Below are 18,285 nucleotides of genomic sequence, written 5' to 3' on the forward strand. Positions count from 1 at the left end.
GGGACTATAGTTGGACAGAGACACATAAACATCTATTCATAAGCAGAAAAAAAAAAAACATGAATAGATTGGCTAGGTGTTAGAGACGTCAGGGCAGCCAGATGAGAAATTTTGATGGGTAAGCAAGACTCAATTTTAGAAGTGAGGCTATTATTAGCTGGATATTATTAAATGAAGCAGAGAGTCCCAAACCAAAGGACTTTTATTTTGCCTCTACTTACATCTTTCCTAAATTTTATGAAAGAAAAATAATTTCATTCACATTGAAAGTATAGTAGAATGCTAGGTAAGTATTGCTTAATTGCATAACCTACTGGAGTGTGTAATCGGACTTCTGTGCCTCCATTAAATTATGTGTGCATTAGCTTCGATTAATTGAATGTAAATTAAGGACAAGTTTGGCATATGCATGCCAAAGGGTAATGCAAATGATTCCTTTATTAATTATATATAATTCATGCCAGTTGACTTTCAGAAATTATGTGTGTGGGTATGTGTGTGTGTATGTATATATATGATATGAAACATAAGGTTTGCTTTTGTGCATATGGCCATAATTTAGCAGGAGAGATTTTCTATTAACATATATCAAATGAGAAAATTCACATATCAAAGATTTTTGAAATGAGCAGTTTTTGTTAATATCATGCACTTAAAGAGCATGTCATTTTAGATTATTATGTTTAAAATAGAAAGGAGCATGACACCTCTAAAGTTATGTCACTCAACCTACATTTTAGATCAATGTCAGTCTCATTCCTCTAAATCACACCATTTATATGAAGAAAAATAACAGATCAAAAACAAGCAAGTCAAGTGTCTTATCTCCTTGATGAATCATTGATTTGATTATGCAATTTGAGAGGACTGAGGAGGCTAGAGGCTCTAAATTACTGAAAGCTATAGATGTAATGGTTAGAGGCACAGCTCACATAATTAAGGGAGTGTCTTCTGCAGAGTAGCTGTGTTCACAATAATCACATCTCTTAAGTATCTGCAGTCCGATACTTGGGATAGGTGCATATTTTCAGGATAATATTTTTGGCTCTACCAGAAAATAGGTCACTGTACATTTATTTTAATGTGTAGAATTCACAAATCCAGTATATTTCTGATCATTCATGTGTGCTCTTGTTTAATGATAAGACATTGCCAGGTCCAAGCCAGAGAATCCCATAAGATTAAAACCTGCCCTGAAAAGCAACACCCCACCATGAGGACCGTTTTGTTTCTCACTCCCTCTTTCTGTTCAAAGTTGATTCATGGTCCACATTGAGCTGCTGCTCACCCTCTTGCAAAGGCTAGAGATGCCCATAAATCCAGGGTTTTTTAGTAAGAGGACCACACAAGGTTGCAAACATGAAATTAAAGTTGTAGCAGAAATTATAACCATATGACTCACTAAATATCTTTTAAGGTTGGCCATACTTGGGTGGTGCTTAGAATTGTAATCATAGCACATGTAGTGTACTTATCTAAACTCTGTAATCACAATTTTCTTTAAATAAGTACAGTCTAAATTCTTCATCCTGGCTGTGCCAGACTGTGACATTGACAACCATATTTATATGGGATTCTCAAACAGCAGTGTGCATGGGGGTAGAAAGGCAACCTGACTGGAGAATTTGAAGGAGGAGAAACTAAATTACCAGTGGAAAATTGTCTGGTAAGAAATCAGGAAGATCTGTTTGACTGTTGGTGGAGCCTGGAACACCTGGTACTACTCAAGGCATGTCCTTGACTACTAGAGAGGAAGGAACTTCTTTGCAGCCATTGAGATCATTCTAGCTATTGCTTTCTTCCTGCTTTTGTTTGAGAAAATTCTCATCTCTCAGACTTGACAACCCCTCCATACTTCATTGACTGTAATAAATATACATTGAGAAAACACGGATCACAATTGTTTCACTGAAGTAGAAATTATAGATTTGAGACAACTGAGAGCCCAGATCAGCATAGGAAAAGTTAATTTTGAGGAAAGTAAGCAAATATCAAGTAAGCATAGTTACTATAGAATGGGGAAAAGAGAGGCCAGTAAAATAAAGTGTTCTGAAAAATATCACTGTTGGTGATAGAAGATATTCAGCCCTGAAGACAATACCCTGTATTCAGGACAATTATATAGTTTCTAATATTATGTAAAGAACCATCGGATTGCTGATTAAGACAAGTTCTACAAGCACCAAACCAACAAATGGCACAATTTCAGCCTTTGTTGAATGTCATTCTTTTTTTGTGTCCACTCATACAATTTGTCCTATTTTATTTTCCTTTTCTCTGAAACCCAGAATCTGAGTGCCAGTGTGCTTATGGATGAAACAGTGTTGTGCTGGGGCAACACTATCTAAATGATGTGCTCTGGAACATGGCCTGTGTCCCATAAGTTCCTCATGTGACCAAGGGTCACATTTGTCTTAGGTAGCTTCTTTGTGTTTCAGCTGCCCCAGCATTACTTGTCTAAAATACCTGTGTCGGCATATTGATATGTAACAGCACATGAATTAAACATTGTTCACGTTGGTTCATTTATCCCCCAAAAGAATCCTGCACAGTAGATACTGTTAGAGCTCTTTTACAAATGAGATGGTGCAGGGGCAGACTAGGTAAGAAGCCTCCCTAGATTTTCAGAGCTGCTACCAGGTGAGGCTGGGATTGTCATGACCCTCAAAGCTGATGCTCTTAGAGATCAGATTCCACCACCTCTGTCCTTGCTGTTTTATGAGACAGGGCCATATACAATCTCATGCCTTGTTCTTCCTTCCCTCTCAGAGGTCTGTCTCCTTTGTGATAGTTAAATATCCCAAGAACAGGTACATTTGTTTTTATCATGCCAATTTTTGCCTCCAATGATGATGATCTTATCCTTTGGAAAAAATTTCGGTTTTCCAAAGCAGACTTCTTCACTGTAAGTAAATTTTGCTCAGTTTTCCAACTCAAACAGAATCCAATAACAGCAACCACCACTGATCCACCACCAGATCTTCAGCCCCGAGCTTGCCCCTCACCTCCTCTTCTCCCTCAGGTCTTCAGATGTAGTCCTGGCACCTGTGTGTGCTTAGGTAGTTGGCTTTCTTTGATTTTTATTTTAGAGATCATTGGTATATATTGTAGGTATGTTTTACATTTTGTCAATCTGCTACATTGAAATACCATTCTCACACTGATTTCAGGAAAATCTCGACTTTAAGTGTCTCAGGGTATTTTCATCTGCATATATGCAAATAAATTAGGTGTAAGGGAAGAATTTTGTTGAGACTTTGCTACTTGTATGTAACATAAAAACAGTTTAATTGCATCATAAATCCACCCAGATATTAATTATATTTTCTTTGGATTTCAAGTGACTTTTAATATAGGACCTCATTATAGAATAGCTATCCCCTCCCAAGCTCAATTTTTTTTTATGAATAAGGTGGAAAAAGTTTCAAAGGAAAAGAAGGATGATGTAAACCCTTTTCAGGTACCATTTCAGAAAAGTTAGGTCTCTACTTGGACTTTGCCACCAACCTCCCAAATTGCAGCTTAATTTTTAGTTCAGCAAGAAATTATCCAGTTTTCAGTAAAATTGGCAATTTAAATAAGATTCCTGTGCTTTGATTAATGATGTGTTATTTATTTCAGTTATTAAGACCATACAGTGCTCAATGTGTCTATTTAAAAAAATGAACATAGCTAGAACTGAATACATTGAAAACAAATGTTTGGGATGGACCATGGTTAGAAGTAAGCAAAACGTTCTTTGTGTCCTTTCTAACGACCTGACTTGCTCACTACCAAGAGTACAGCTACAAACTCAGAGAGCTTCTATTTGGTACTTCAGTCACCAAGAACTTTTGAAGCAGAGATTACTGTGCTTTTGAGTCTTTAGATATTGTCAAGGTAATTTATTGATCCGAATCCTCTTATTTTGTTTAATTTCTTTTGACCTAAATTTTGGATTAAATAAGTAGTTTTTTTTAACCTTTTTTGAATCTCAGATCACTTTGTTGACCTATAGAAGCAAGATTTCTCTTTCCAGAAAAAATGCATGTGCACATCATCAACCAAATTTGGTAAATTTCAGGTTTCAAGGATTATTGAACCTGTTCAAAGACCCATTAAAATATTTGGAAGATCTGGATAGCACTGATGTGTTTTCACCAAGCAAAGTGGTAAAACCTCTTTAGCCAAAATCTCTTGAAGGGCATTGAGTGATATCAAATACTTTGTCAAATTGCAAAGTAAAGACTATGGAATTTTGAATAACTCTGTTTCAATATCCTCAGTTTGCATGGAATACATTCAGTACATTCCGTTGTACTTTATTTTCAGTTCATCTTCATTCTCAGAATTTTTAAAACCATCTGCTAATTTGTAAATAGAGGAAATGGAGAAAAGAGCATAATTCTAATTTTTGAGCTGGTCTAACCAGTAACATCCTTTGACCAATTATTCAACAGCTCTCCAGTGGGAGGTAGAAGCTGACCATCCTTTATTGCTAAGCAGATGAATGTCAAGAGATCATGCTGCTGTTAGAGGACACCTAGAGAAAAATCCACTTTCACAGAATAAACCAGGTTCATGATGACCTTGACAAAATGCTTATGCGCACGCAGTGCAGCAATCACGGATGTTCATGATGAAAGCCCAGGGAACATTTGAATAGCTAAAGAAAAAATTGGTCTACAATTACACAGAATAAACCAATGAATAAAAATAAGCAAAATAAATGCAGTCAGGCACATGCATAAAATTTTGGGGGCACACAGACATGTGCACATGAAAAGTCATATACTTAAATCAGTATTTCTTTCTCTTTTTTAAAATTCAATCTTTTCAGTTATACATGACAGTAGGATATATTTTGACATACAAACATGGAATATATCTTATTCTAATTAGGATCCCAGTCTTGTGGTTGTACATGATGTAGAGATTCACTGTGGAGTATTCCTGTATGTACATAGAAAAGTTATGTCAGATTCATTCCACTGTCTTTCCTACATCCACATTTCCTTACCAAAGTGTGATAAACTAGTCATGTGGCTGAGGTAGTTTATCAATCTGCATTTTACTAATTAGATGAAATAGTATCTATTTTTCTCTAATTTGAATGTCCTAATGATAACATTGTCTTTTTAAAATTTGCTCTAGTTATGCACACCAGCAGAATACATTTTGACATATTGTACACAAATTGAACATTATGTATCTTTACATTTTAAAAACAATAAATCAAATATTTGTATATTACTTCAGTTGATTTTTACTTGCATAAATCCAGATATGTTTTTGTGGTGTTCTCTGATATTTAATATCAAAATTCAGAAAGCATCCTTGGTGTTTAAGGTCCTATTTACTCTTTGAGAGGACAACCATGTTTCTGTTTAATATCTTTATTAGCTTTAATAGTTGCTACTAAACATTTCAAATATATTTCAGTCTCTTTAGTCTGTAATTACATTTCTCAACAAACTGAGATGTCAGTAGCTTTACACATTTTGTAAAAATGCACTGAGAACTTTATGTTCCATTAAAATGAGATATCACATGTGTCAAAATATAATTCTCAGAATGTTAAACATAATTCTCATAAACATAAGTACTGAGTACATGTCAAGATTTCTTTTAACCCAACCAGCAGGTTGACAAAGCCAGTTCAAAAGAGAAGATCCATCTCTGTATCCAGAGCTATCTTAATTCTCTATCTGTAAATACAAATTTTGGTATCAGTACTGAGTGAGGTCACTTATTTCTCTATCAATTAATTAATTCACAGAATCATTTGTACTCCAAAGCTGTATACTCAGTATTTCTAGTGGTAAAATAGATCCCTTTTTGTCCTGATGGCTTTAGTTCCATGGTTCTTTAGCAAACATCAGACTCATCTGAAAGGTTTGCTAAAACAGATCTCTAGGTTCCACCCCAGAGTAATATTATGGAAATAAAGTTTGAAAGGAAGAAGGAGGCTCATCCCCCCCGAGACACAGCCGAGGGTAGGATGACCTTGACCTAGGACCTCTGTACACCCAAGGTCAAACACCTATGCTTCCTCTGTCAAGTCACCACTGCTGGTAGCACAGCTGCCCTCCAGGGTTGCTCCCTATATTTGAACATCTCAAACCCCAAATCGGGGTCAAATCCCCAGTGTCTTCCCCATGGAGACCTGTCTTCCCTGAATCTCTTGTCTATCAGTGATTTTAGTTTCACCGTGAACCAGAGCTGGAATGCTCCAAATCACGTGCTGTGAGCCCCAAAGCACTTTTTCCCATCAGGTGTCATTAGTAACCTTGTCCTACTAGGGGAAATGTTTAATGTTTGCAAGTTTGGCACTATAAGGACTTAATCCTTTCAGCTTTCAATCTGCCAGTTCCCTAGTCTGTTCTGCTACTTTATTCTTAATTACTCACAAGAAATAAAAGCTTTGGAGACTCCAAGAAAGTTTGGAGACTGAGAGAGATGTTAACTCAGGGAAGGAAGTTGGTCTGGTCAATCTCTTGGAAGATTTCTGGCAGCTGGACTTCTAGAGTTCATGGTCAAAGCGGGTGACTGGAAGTCAGAGGTGTGGGACGCTACACACATACTTCAGGAGTTTGGTGGGCAAGGAAGGAGAGGTTTAGGAAATTATCAGGTATGACAAGATCTGTTAAGGGTCATTTAGTTGCTAGAGGGAAAGTCACTGCAAACCAAAGATGAGTTTGAGAAGTGGATTTTAGTAATGTTATGGGAATAAAGTTTGAAAGGAAGAAGGAGGCTCATCCCATCAGAGACACAGCTGAGGGTAGGATGACCTTGACCTAGGAGTTTGATTTCCCTGTGTCGTAGATGCTTCTTGAGTTCCAAGGAGATTTGAATCTACATACAGATAACTTCTTGAACTCCCTACACACTCTAAGTCCTGTGTGACCAGTGGATAAAGTTCAGTTTTCTCCTGTTCTGTGCCCCTGTTAAACCTATGTGGAAAATCAGAATATAAATCATAGCCAACCACCAGTAGCTCCTCAGCTTCTCAGAAGGAAAGAAAAGACCAGAAGGCAGTCAGCGTCTCACGTTAGATTGTTTGGGAATGTGCAGGGTAACAATTACCGCCTGCAAGTTTTATGTGGCAGTTGTTTTAAGGAGCTCCATGTAAAAAAAATAATCTCGAAGCAAAAGTCCTGTTTGTGTTTCTGGTAGAATTCCATTCCTTCGTCCAGGAAAGGGCTGGTGCTTCTAGAAGTAGGTGATGTGTGGCAAAATGGGGGTGGGGAAGCCCCTTGGGAGATTCACATGGAGCCACCGGCCTGTCTCTCTCTTTCCAGGACCATGAAACCTCCTTCCCTAGGGCGCTCTCAGCTCAGAGGCTGTCCCCTCGGTGGTGCTTCCTAGATGGTGAGTGTTGCTTGTCTTTATCAGGGATAGGATGGGCCTGGAACCAGCAGGGCAGGGCATGATTGGTAGAATGACTAGTTTTCCAGAGATCATTGAAAAGCCTTCCTGTGACCACAGGATTGGTATTTGCCTCTCAGACAGGGTGGCTTGCTGATGCTACAGCCCCACTGCCTGAGGCTGAATGCACCTCCAAGCACTTGGTTAACAGCTGGTGGAACTCAGTGTCACATTGCTGAAGTGAACGTTTTTCTTTTATCACCCTGCTTTGCCTACATCTGCTGAGTGCCTCCCTTAAATTGATTCAGGCCGTGGGTAAATTCTACACGCACAAGATGGATTTCTGTATTATTTGCCTGTCTTGAAGCTTCCATGTTATTTTTATGAGACTATCATTTCATTATAATGTATACATTTTTGAAAAAGGATAGAAAATTTTAGTTGTATTCACATCTGCTGTGCTGAGCATGACAGACTGCATGCCTTTTGGGGACTGTTTAATGAGTCCACCTCCCTTCTCACGCTTTTCTCACTTTCATAGATGTATCTTAATCCCAATTTTTTAATCCAGTTATTTGTACTGCAATATTTTCTTATCTCTACATGTTCTTACTTATATACCACCCAACATGTCTGCCACCAGGTCTCTCTGTTCTCTACGCGGAGACGTGATTTTCCCTGTAGACCTCTCTTACTTATCTGAGAGGACATAGGTATGGGTAAGAGTGTGTGAGTGGCAAGGGTCAGGAAGGTGGGCACCCATATCTACATGAGACCTAATCCGTGGAAATCAGGAAGCAGGTTTCCACTAATGCTCATCGGCCACCTCTGCAGACTCCCTCCAGCTCCTTTATTCCACAGGAGTGAGAAGTTTGCTCCTGAATTCACAGAGAACATCTCATATTTAAGAAAACGGTGAAAACATTTATATAAGTATTATTAAAATGTCATTATGTTCTATGCACAGTCTTAGTGGATAATGGTGTTGATAATGGTTTTAATCCAGATATTATTTTACTCTTTAGAATTTCATTAAAAGCCTTTGAATGGTTAACTCATGGTTAAAATCATGCCTGAAATCATGTTTAAAGAGAACAGAGAAGGGGAAAGGCAGATTTTATTGCTAGTCTTACATTTTAAAGAGCAGAGACCTTGATTGTCTTATTTCTTAACTCAGTTTTATTTGGGAAAAAAAAAAAAAACTACTCCTTAAAAATTTGTGATTTTTAAATGATAGCTTGAGTTTTGAGTTTTTCTCTCTTGTGCTATTTTTTCTTTCTTTCTTTTTTGTAAAACATCTGTAATATGTGAACTCTTGAATTTAAGTGAGGAGGAGCATAATTTTTTTTTTAATATTAGAAATACTGAAAATAATTTTTAGGCACTCAAAATATGTGCTTTTGTTTTCTTCTTTTCCTCAAATCACAGATGCACCTCAATTCTCTTGGGGGAATGATCTATGTCTACATCTATATCATATCCATATCTTTATCTACTTTGTTTCCTTCAGATAGGTCTCTAAGGATGCAGTTTGAAAGTGACATGATTGCTTTAAGGCCAGATGTGTTTCCTGGCTGCATCTTCATTCAAGCCCTTCCTTGGGAAGTCTGTTTTTTTCCCCTAGCTTTTTTTTTTTAACCTAATAAAGCTCTGTTCTTTACATAATAAAGCTCTTTACCCAGCTCTGTTTAAGATCTTATAAAAATTCCTTAAGACATAAAAGGATAAACGAAACAGAAACCTTTAAAGAAACTAGCTAGTCTCTTATTCTCATAGCTATGAGAAACTCGTCTGTACAACAACTTTAAATAAAATATAAATGTGCATAGAGGTGGCAGCAATAAATTCTTTCTGGGGTAGCAGATGAGACAGAGGAAAGTATCATAGAGGTAGAAACATTTGAGTTGTTCCTTAAAAGAAAACTAAGGTTTCAATGGCAGATGTGATGGAAGGCTTTCTTAGCATTGGGATAGCAGTGGTGAAGGCATGGAAGTACTGAATTTTTCTCAGTAGATTTAGGGAGTAGCCAGGTGTTTGGCATGACCAAAATGCAAGGGTTTTGATTGGCACAGTGGAAAAGAACAGCCTGTAAATATGGTGACAAGTCATGGAAGACCCTGAATGCCATGTGCTTTTTTCCCCCCTAGCAACTTCTGCTGATCGCTTTTATCGAATAGACAGATCTCAGGTAAGTTTTCTTCAGCCCGTTTATGAAATTGAAAAATTCCTAAGTCTGCCTACTGTATTTATAGCTAGTCTCATAAGTTTTTCTAACAAAAACAATGAAAGATTTATAAACTTTGGAATCGTATTTGTAATGGAAACCCTTGGCCTTTTGTCTTCATGTATTTTATGATTTTCGGAGTGAATGATATGCTTGGCCTTGCAGCGGGGCACAGATAGGAACATGACTGGTAGATGTATTACCAGCCTGCCCTCCACATTTTTATTCACACAGGTACTTTTACTTCCAGCAAGCCAAAATTTGTCTTTTAATTTTGAGACCCTAAGTGTATAAGTAGGTTACATAGTTTTAGTTAATAAATCCCCCAAGTTCAGTAATGAGGAAAAAAAAGTTTCTGTCCAAGGTTAACAAGTCCTCCCACCATCTGAATTTTGGGCAGGAAATAAAAAATGTGCAAATAGTATTGAACCCAGGTACGAAACTAGTTGTCAGCCAGGCCTCTTCACTCTGACCTCATCCTGTGAGTGACAGTCCCAGCTGTCGTATACTGATGCTGGACCAAATGGCTTGTGTAGCATCAGTTCTTTGGTAGGATTTGGGAAGAAGAAGAGGCAAGACCTCACAAGATCCTGGTCAACTGGGAATCCTGAACCAAGGGTATTCATCTCTCCCGATTGCTGACTGCCTGCTTTAGGGGAAACATCCATCGCTTAGGCTTCAGAGAAAACACTGCGATTGTGTTTAGCTGATGGATTTGAACATCTTGTCAGTCATCTGACAGATTCATTTTTCTTCTTTAGGAACATTTGCACTTTGTGATGGAGATTTCCCAAGATGAGATTTTTATTCTCGACCCAGATATGGTGGTGTCACAGCAGGCAGGGACACCTCCCGGCATGCCTGATCTGGTGGTGGAGCAGGCCTCAGGGTGAGTGAGCATTCTCCTCAGTTGGTGCTAGCATCAGGCTGGCCTCAGGGTGACCTCCGGGTCTGGCTTACTTTTGAACTTGACATTCTAATCCAGCAAACTCTTCTGAGGTGCAAATTTTCTGGTGTTCCTCTTGAGCGAGGTGTAGCTGGTTATGTGGTTAGTCTGTCTTGTAAGTAGCTGTGTAGAAAACTCATTCCCAACTAGATTTGTGTCATGCCTGAGCCTTCTTTACCCATTACACTAACGCTTCCTACCAGACCTAGAAACTACGGGTACTTGCATCTGTCCATGTATGCCTGTTTTATTTGATCTGTTATCCAAACAAAAGATTGACATAGGTGATTTGCCAATGATTCTCTTCTTCACTGTTTCTAGGCTGCCTAAGACAAACAGATTATATAACAATGATTGACATGTCAGTCTCTCACTAAGAGCTACATACTATGCTATATGCCCCTCTTGTTTACTCCTAGGGACTTAATCATTAGAAGTGTTCTGTGCTTGTTTTCTTATCTGTGAAATGTAATAATAATTATTTCTACCCAGAGAATTGTCTGAAGAGTAAACGAATCGATCCAGGTAAAACACTTAGAATAGTTTCTGGCACTTAGTTGACATTGATAAAATATTATGTTGTTAAAAATCATCATCATCATTTTTTAAAAATTTATTTTATTTTATTTATTTGTTTGTTTATGTTTATGCGGCAGTAGGAATTGAACCCTGTCCCTCACACATGCTCAGCAAGGGCTCTGCCACTGAGCTATACCCCACCTCATCATCATCATTTTATAATGACCCTGAAACTTGACTTTTAATATCCCAACCCCATAGATAAGAAAATTGAGGTGTAAAGGGTTATGTTACTTGCTTAACACCTCACTGAAAACAAATGGAAACCTGGGACTTGGTCAGCTCTGCTGCCAGAGGCCAGGCCTTTAACCACCACATTGCACGACTAAAATATTAATGTTTCTAGGCTATTTAAAAATATTTCAACATATTTATTTGAAGTTGTTTTCTGTACCAGATACTAGTGTACGACTTGAGAAACAACAGCTCAAAAATAAAAGCAGGGGAAGTAGCTTTCTCGTTCACGGGCTGAAGAGTGGAAATAGGATTGTCCTGGAGAGCACACAGGCTGTGCACGTGCCCTCGCTCATGTCACCTGAGCGAGCCCTTCTCCCTGTTTGCCCCTTCATGTCATTTATTATCCATTTCAATTTTTTGTCCATGGCTGCTGTTTTTGAGTGTCTCCCACTCCACCGGGGCCAGCCGACATCCATGGCATGTGCTGAGTGCGTGGGGAAGTGGCAGCCTGGAGCCATCCAGGACTGCACTTAGGAAGCCAGTGCCATCAGAGCTGTGCTGGCCTGGGGGAAGGCCAACAGGCCTGGGTGTCCCAACGGCCACCTTTGTGGGCCATGGCTCCACCTCCAGCCTGTCAGCTGTGGGAAAGCAGCTGTGGTGCCACATCCTAATGCACCAGGGGCGGCTGCTGGCAGCTAGGTACCTCCTCCCACTGGATCCGGCTCTCACCTGTGAGCTGATGAGGAGCGAGGCTGGAGGGCCCAGGCTGCCCTGGGCTTTGCCCTCTCATGCTCTTCAGGTCAGTGCTGGCCGGGAGAGATGGTTTCTCCCTGGGTTAGACCTCTCAGCTCCAAATATAAGTAGCCTGAAAATTCCCTAGAACTTGAACCCACCCCTTTCTTACTGTTCATCAGTTCTTGGGGAATTAAGTAGGATGGGGGAACAATGAAAGAGGATGGGCTTTGTTATTTTCTAACCTACATTTTTGTCCCCAGCTCCATTACTTCTGATTCACATCACATGTACAATCACCTAATCATTTTTTTTTTTTTTTTTTTTTTGTACCAGGGATTGAACCCAGGGGTACTCAACCCCTGAGACATATCCCTAGGCCTTCTTTAGTATTTTATTTAGAGACAGGGTCTTGCTGAGTTGCTTAGGGTCTTGCTTGCTAAGTTTCTGAGGCTGGTTTTGAACCCATGATCCTCCTGCCTTAGCCTCCCAAGCTGCTGAGATTACAGGCGTGTGCCACCAGGCCCGGCAAAATCACCTCATCTTGATATTCAGTTTCTTTAGCTGTTAGAAGGGTGAAAGCCTACAATTATTTCTTGAGTCTTACCAAAAAGTCAGTGAAATATTAAAATGTGAAACAAACTCTCAGTAAAGATGGATTTCCTTCTCACACATGGAGAAAAGGGCCTTCCTGAGACAGGGCAGAGTTGATCACTTGCTGACTGTGAGCGCGTAACTGGTGCTTTCTATCTCCCAGGCTGGCAGATTGGTGGAATCCCGCCCTGCGGAAACGCGTGCTGAGTGAGAGCGGGCTGGGGATGATAAGTCCCCATTACGAGGACTCGGATCTGAAAGACCTCAGCCACTCCCGAGTGCTACAGTGAGTCTCTCACCATCTTCCTGGTGTCACTGTGACTGTTGGGACATTTGTACCATGCGTCATTTACTAATAGCACGGACTCCCTTTTCAGAGGTGCTCAAGCTGTCTCATGTCTGTGTCACTGCGATTTGACATTTTATTTTCGTGCTCACTTTTATCAACCCCCTGAAGGAACTTCCATTTGCCTTGCTCCTGAGTTCCCTTGAGACTGCATGTGGATCTATCAATATTTTGATTTCCACCAGTTTTTTCCTGACTGGGGTCCAGTATTCATCAGATGTTCTTGCTGACCGCATTATGGAGACATGCATGAGAGCGATCGTGAATGAACGGTTGGGAGGTGACGCGTAGGTTTTCATCTGTGTGACCGTTTGACTTGTCTCCCTGTGGCAAGCCCCGAGCCTGTGCATGTTTGCCCTGCATATTATTGTCCATACCTCTTTTGGCTGACGTGGGGTGCTGCTTGTGTCTGGTTGCAGTCTCTGAGGGTGAACGAATACAGCATTGGTTCATAGATCAGAATAGCAGGTGTCTTTTCTTCTCTGACCTGATCACAGTTGGAAAGAAGGATGCAGGTGGGAGCTTTGCAATGGTGTTGGCACCTCATGCTTGGTGAATCCTACCTTCTTGATCCCTACATGCAAGGGCAGGTTCTGGAGGTCAGTCTGTGGTCACAGACACACGCTCTTGCACCCATTATTCTGTCCTCCCATCCTGTGCTCTGCAATTCACGAAATTAGGCTGGTTTCCAGACCTCATGGGGTCCTAATCAAACAGTGACAATGCCTTGTCACACCTAGTCTCACCTTTTGACAGAATAACAAGATTACTAAGATTCTTAGGAGCCCAGGGTTAACTGAAGGGGGAAGACAGTGCATTGTTTCTAAAAGAAGACCAGAAGCAATTTCAGCATGACAAAGGAGAGAAAAATGAGAAATCTGAAGCTAATTATTTTATTGGCAAAGGTTCTCCTCAGACACCCTGAGGGCAAAAAAAGACTTCATTTTAATTACTCCTTGGTATTACCTCCCATTTTCTTATGTGTAGGGGAAAAAAGGGAAAATAATGAATTACTATGGATTTTCTTTTTTAATTAAACCATGTTGTTGGTTTTGATGACATTTTGATTGCTTACAATTTGGGGTGTTTTTCCACTTTGTCTTTATACAGAATTGTGTCTTGAGAAGCAGGGTGAGTCAGCCACCCATGAATAGCTTTTTAAAAAAGTGGTCATCTATCTGTGGGCAGACTTATTGGAAAATTAGAATTTAATTAGCTGCAGAAATAGAAATTAAGCCAACACAAAATGGCTGAATGTTTTAGGGTACAGTTTCCAAAAAGTGGAATATGATCTCAATCTTCCATGCCCTGATTTTTCTAGATAGGACATGTTGGCGTATCTGGATATATGAAGAGCTTATTTCTAAAGTGGTCAATGTTTTTCCCCAAAATCACAAATAAATGTACCACTTTACATGGTAGCCCAAGTTTTTAAAACCCCATGTCTAAATCAATTTTGTTTTTTTATTTAGATTATACAACTGACCCTCAGTATCTACTAGGGATGGGTTGCAGGACCCACCACAGATACCCAAATCAATGGATGTTCACATCCCTTATGTGAAATGGTGAAGTGTTTGCATATAACTCATCTCTAGATTATTTATGATTCCTAATGCAATGTAAATACTACATGAATTGTTGTTGCACTGTGTTGTTTGAGGAATACTGTGAAGAAAAAAAAAGACTACGTATTTAGTCACATATTTTTCCAAATATTTGTGATCCTCAGTGGGTCGAATCCATGGATCCCCTGATATGGAGGACCCCGTATTATCCTTTAAGGGAGTTCTCGAATTTTTTATTGATGTTCAGTTGGTGGCTATCAATTTTCAGGGTCACTTATTACTACTTTAGCTCTTAAATGTGCTAAAAGAGTTGACTTCCTTTAAAAGCAACATTCTGCAGAATCACTTGGAGAACAAAGTAATATTGAAGCACTCACATGCAGTCTCCACCCACCAGGAACAGACAAGTCATCCCCTCCGGTCTCCATCTCAATCTCAGACTCAAGGAAGATGTACACACAAACAAATGGTTATTTTAAATACATTTTAAAAAAGTAAAAGAGGCCAAAACTAAACTAAGTACTTTACCAGTCAATGTCCTTTAACTCTTCAACTTTGCTTTGTTATTAGTATGTCCCTTCCTTCTGTAGGAGGAACCTCTTTTTGTTTTGGGAATCACCTCTGATACAGACAGGTCAGTGGGAGCTATGGAGATACCTCATGTTCCTCATGGCTGCTGTTATGGAATACATCCTGCTGGCTATGCACCATAATGAAATTATCTTTAATTCTTTCAGTAACTTTCAAATTTAGCTGTTGCCTAAGATAAGAGTAAACTGAGGCTCATGGATGGAAAAAAAATATTTAATTTAGTCACTAGAGAGCAAGTGTGATTTGAATGAGGTCAGTTTGGCTTAAGTGACTTCATGCTTTTCCACTAGTACATTGTCTTCCCAAAGGGATCAGGCAAGGGCAGGTTGCCCAGCCCCAGAGTCCCACTGCCTCAGAAAGATTTTCTTTGGGTTCTATTTCCTTTTAACATTTGTAAAGCAAAAAATCCTACAATAATAGTAGTACATTGTATGCACATTAACTATACAACTGCAAACTTATACTAAAGTATATATAACTAAGAACTAATTTTGAAGCAAAAATTTTTTTGTTTTTAAAAAAGAGATTGATACAAAAAAATCATGGTTTAAGACTTATATTTAAAAAGCAGTATGTATGTATTGAATATGCACCAATCTAAGCATAAAATTATATAGGAAGCACTCATGTACTAACCATCCTGATTCATCATGCTATATTTTTCTGTATTTGCACTGTCTTTCTATTGATTCACAAACAATATAGAGGGGTACAAAAATACATAATATTTTATGGTTTTGTTTTGTGTTATATTTTTTAAATTTTTCATCACCCATGCCGCACAATGTATATATTTTGGGAACTTGCCATTTCGCTCAGCATCATATTTTCAAAGATCATTAATGTTGATATTTGTAGGTTTAAAATTATTTTATTTGGTATAGAATTTTATAGCATAAATATGCCAAAATCTATTTCTCCATTTTATATTTATATCTATTATTTCATTATTTTAAATAATGTAGCCTGCAGATAGCTGTATGTGCCCTTCTGTGTTCCAGAGTACATATGCAGTTTCAACTATATTTGATATTACAAAGTTTAACTTCGCAACAGAAGTATATTTAATAATCAGTGGATGAAAAGAACCTGAAGAATTGTCATAACAAGATTGGCATCTGCTACTTTCAGACTTAAAGCCTCAGTCAACTTGGAAATAGGAAAAGTTCAGTTTCAACATCTCCAGGCTACTCTCTAAGAAATCAAAAACGGTGCTTTAAATTATTTTTTAACATTATTTATTTATTTTTTATTTTTTACAGACTGCATTTTGATTCATGTACACAAATGGGGTACATCATTTCGTTTCTATGGTTGTACACGATGTAGATTCACACCATTCGTGTAATCATAAATGCTCATAGGGTATTGATATCTGTCTCTTTCCACTATTTTTCATACCCCTCTGATTTCCTTCTACATAATCTAAAGTTTCTCTATTCTTCTCTCACTCCCCACCCTCCCACCCCTGTTATATATCATCATCCGCTTATCAGGGAAAACATTTGGCCTTCAGTTTTTTGGGATTAGCTTATTTCACTTAGCATAATATTCTCCAATTCCATCCATTTATTTGGAAATGCCATAATATTATTCTTCTTTATGGCTGAATAATATTCCATTGTGGATATATACCACAGTTTCTTTATCCATTCCTTTGTTGAAGGGCATCTAGGTTGGTTCCACAATCTAGCTATTGTGAATTGAGCTGCTATAAATATTGATATGGCTGCGTTACTGTAGTATGCTAATTTTAAATCCTTTGGGTATAAACCAAGGAGTGCGATAACTGGGTCAAAAGGAAGGTCCATTGCAAGTTTTCTGAGGATCCTCCACACTGTTTCCAGAGTGGCTGCACCAATTTGCAACTCCACCAGCAATGTAAAAGTGTGCCTTTTCCCCCACATCCACGCCAACATCTATTATTGTTTGTGTTCTTGATAATAGCCATTCTAATTGGAGTAAGATGAAATCTTAGAGTTGTTTTAGTTTGCATTTCTCTAGAGATGTTGAACACTTTTTCATATATTTATTAATTGCCTGTATGTCTTCTGTAAAGTGTCTGTCCAATTCCTTGGCCCATTTATTGATTGGGTTCTTTGTATTTTTGGCATAAAGTTTTGTAACTTCTTCATAAATTTTGGAGATAAGTGCTCTATCTGAAGTGCGTATGAAAAAGATTTTCTCCCATTCTGTACACTCCCTTTTCACATAATTGATTGTATCCTTTTCTGAGAAAAAGCTTTTTAGTTTTTCATCCTATTTATTGATTCTTGCTTTAATTTCTTGTGCTTTTGGAATCTTGTTAAGGAAGTCTGATCCTAAGCTAACATGATGAAGATTCGGGCCTATTTTGTCTTTTATTTGGTGCAGGGTCCCCAAGTCCTTGATCCATTTTGAGTTGAATTTTGTGCAGGGTGAGAGATAGAGGTTTAATTTCATTTTACTGCACATGGATTTCCAGTTTTGCCAGCACCATTTGTTGAACAGGCTATCTTTTCTCCATTGTATGTTTTGGCTCCTTTGTCTAGTATGTGATGACTGTATTATGTGGTTTCATCTCTGTGTCTTCTATTCTGTACCATTGGTCTACCAATATTTTGGTACCAATACCATGCCATTTCTCTTACTATTGCTCCATAGAATAGTTTAAGATCTGGTATTGTGATACCTCCTGCTTCACTTTTCCTGCTCAGGATTGTTTTGGCTCTTCAAGTTCTCTTACTCTTCCAGATGGAGTTCATGATTGCTTTTCTCTATTTCTGTGAGGAATGTCATTGGAATTTTAATTGGAATTGCATTGAATCTGTATAGCACCATTGGTAGAATGGCCATTTTGACAATATTAATTCTGCCTATCCAAGAACATGGGAGATTTTTCCACATTCTAAGGTTTTCTTCAATTTCTTTCCTTAGTGTTCTGTAGTTTTCAATGTAGAGGTCTTTCACCTCTTTTGTTAGATTATTCCCAAGGTTTTTTTTTTTTAGGCTATTGCGAATGGAGTGGTTTTCCTAATTTCTCTTTCAGAGGATTCATGACTTTTGAATAGAAATGTATTAGATTTATGTATATTGATTTTATATCCTGGTACTTTGCTGAATTCATTTATTAGTTCTAGAAGTTTTCTTGTGGAGTTTTTTGGATCCTCTAAATATATAATCATGTCATTGGCAAATAGTG

General features: G+C 38.4%; 1 protein-coding gene across 2 annotated transcripts in view; it reads left to right on the forward strand.

Annotated features, from left to right (window-relative positions):
- Nucleotides 1-18,285, forward strand: part of Dgki (diacylglycerol kinase iota) — a 428,083-nt gene that overhangs the window by 338,548 nt on the left and 71,250 nt on the right. For both annotated transcript variants that reach the window (XM_047561379.1, XM_047561380.1), the window contains 4 exons: nt 7,281-7,350; nt 9,495-9,535; nt 10,333-10,460; nt 12,763-12,885. In XM_047561379.1, the coding sequence (XP_047417335.1) occupies nt 7,281-7,350; nt 9,495-9,535; nt 10,333-10,460; nt 12,763-12,885 (362 nt within the window). The remainder of the gene's footprint in view (nt 1-7,280; nt 7,351-9,494; nt 9,536-10,332; nt 10,461-12,762; nt 12,886-18,285) is intronic.

Source organism: Sciurus carolinensis, chromosome 8 (assembly GCF_902686445.1).
Source record: "Sciurus carolinensis chromosome 8, mSciCar1.2, whole genome shotgun sequence".
NCBI lineage: Eukaryota > Metazoa > Chordata > Mammalia > Rodentia > Sciuridae > Sciurus > Sciurus carolinensis.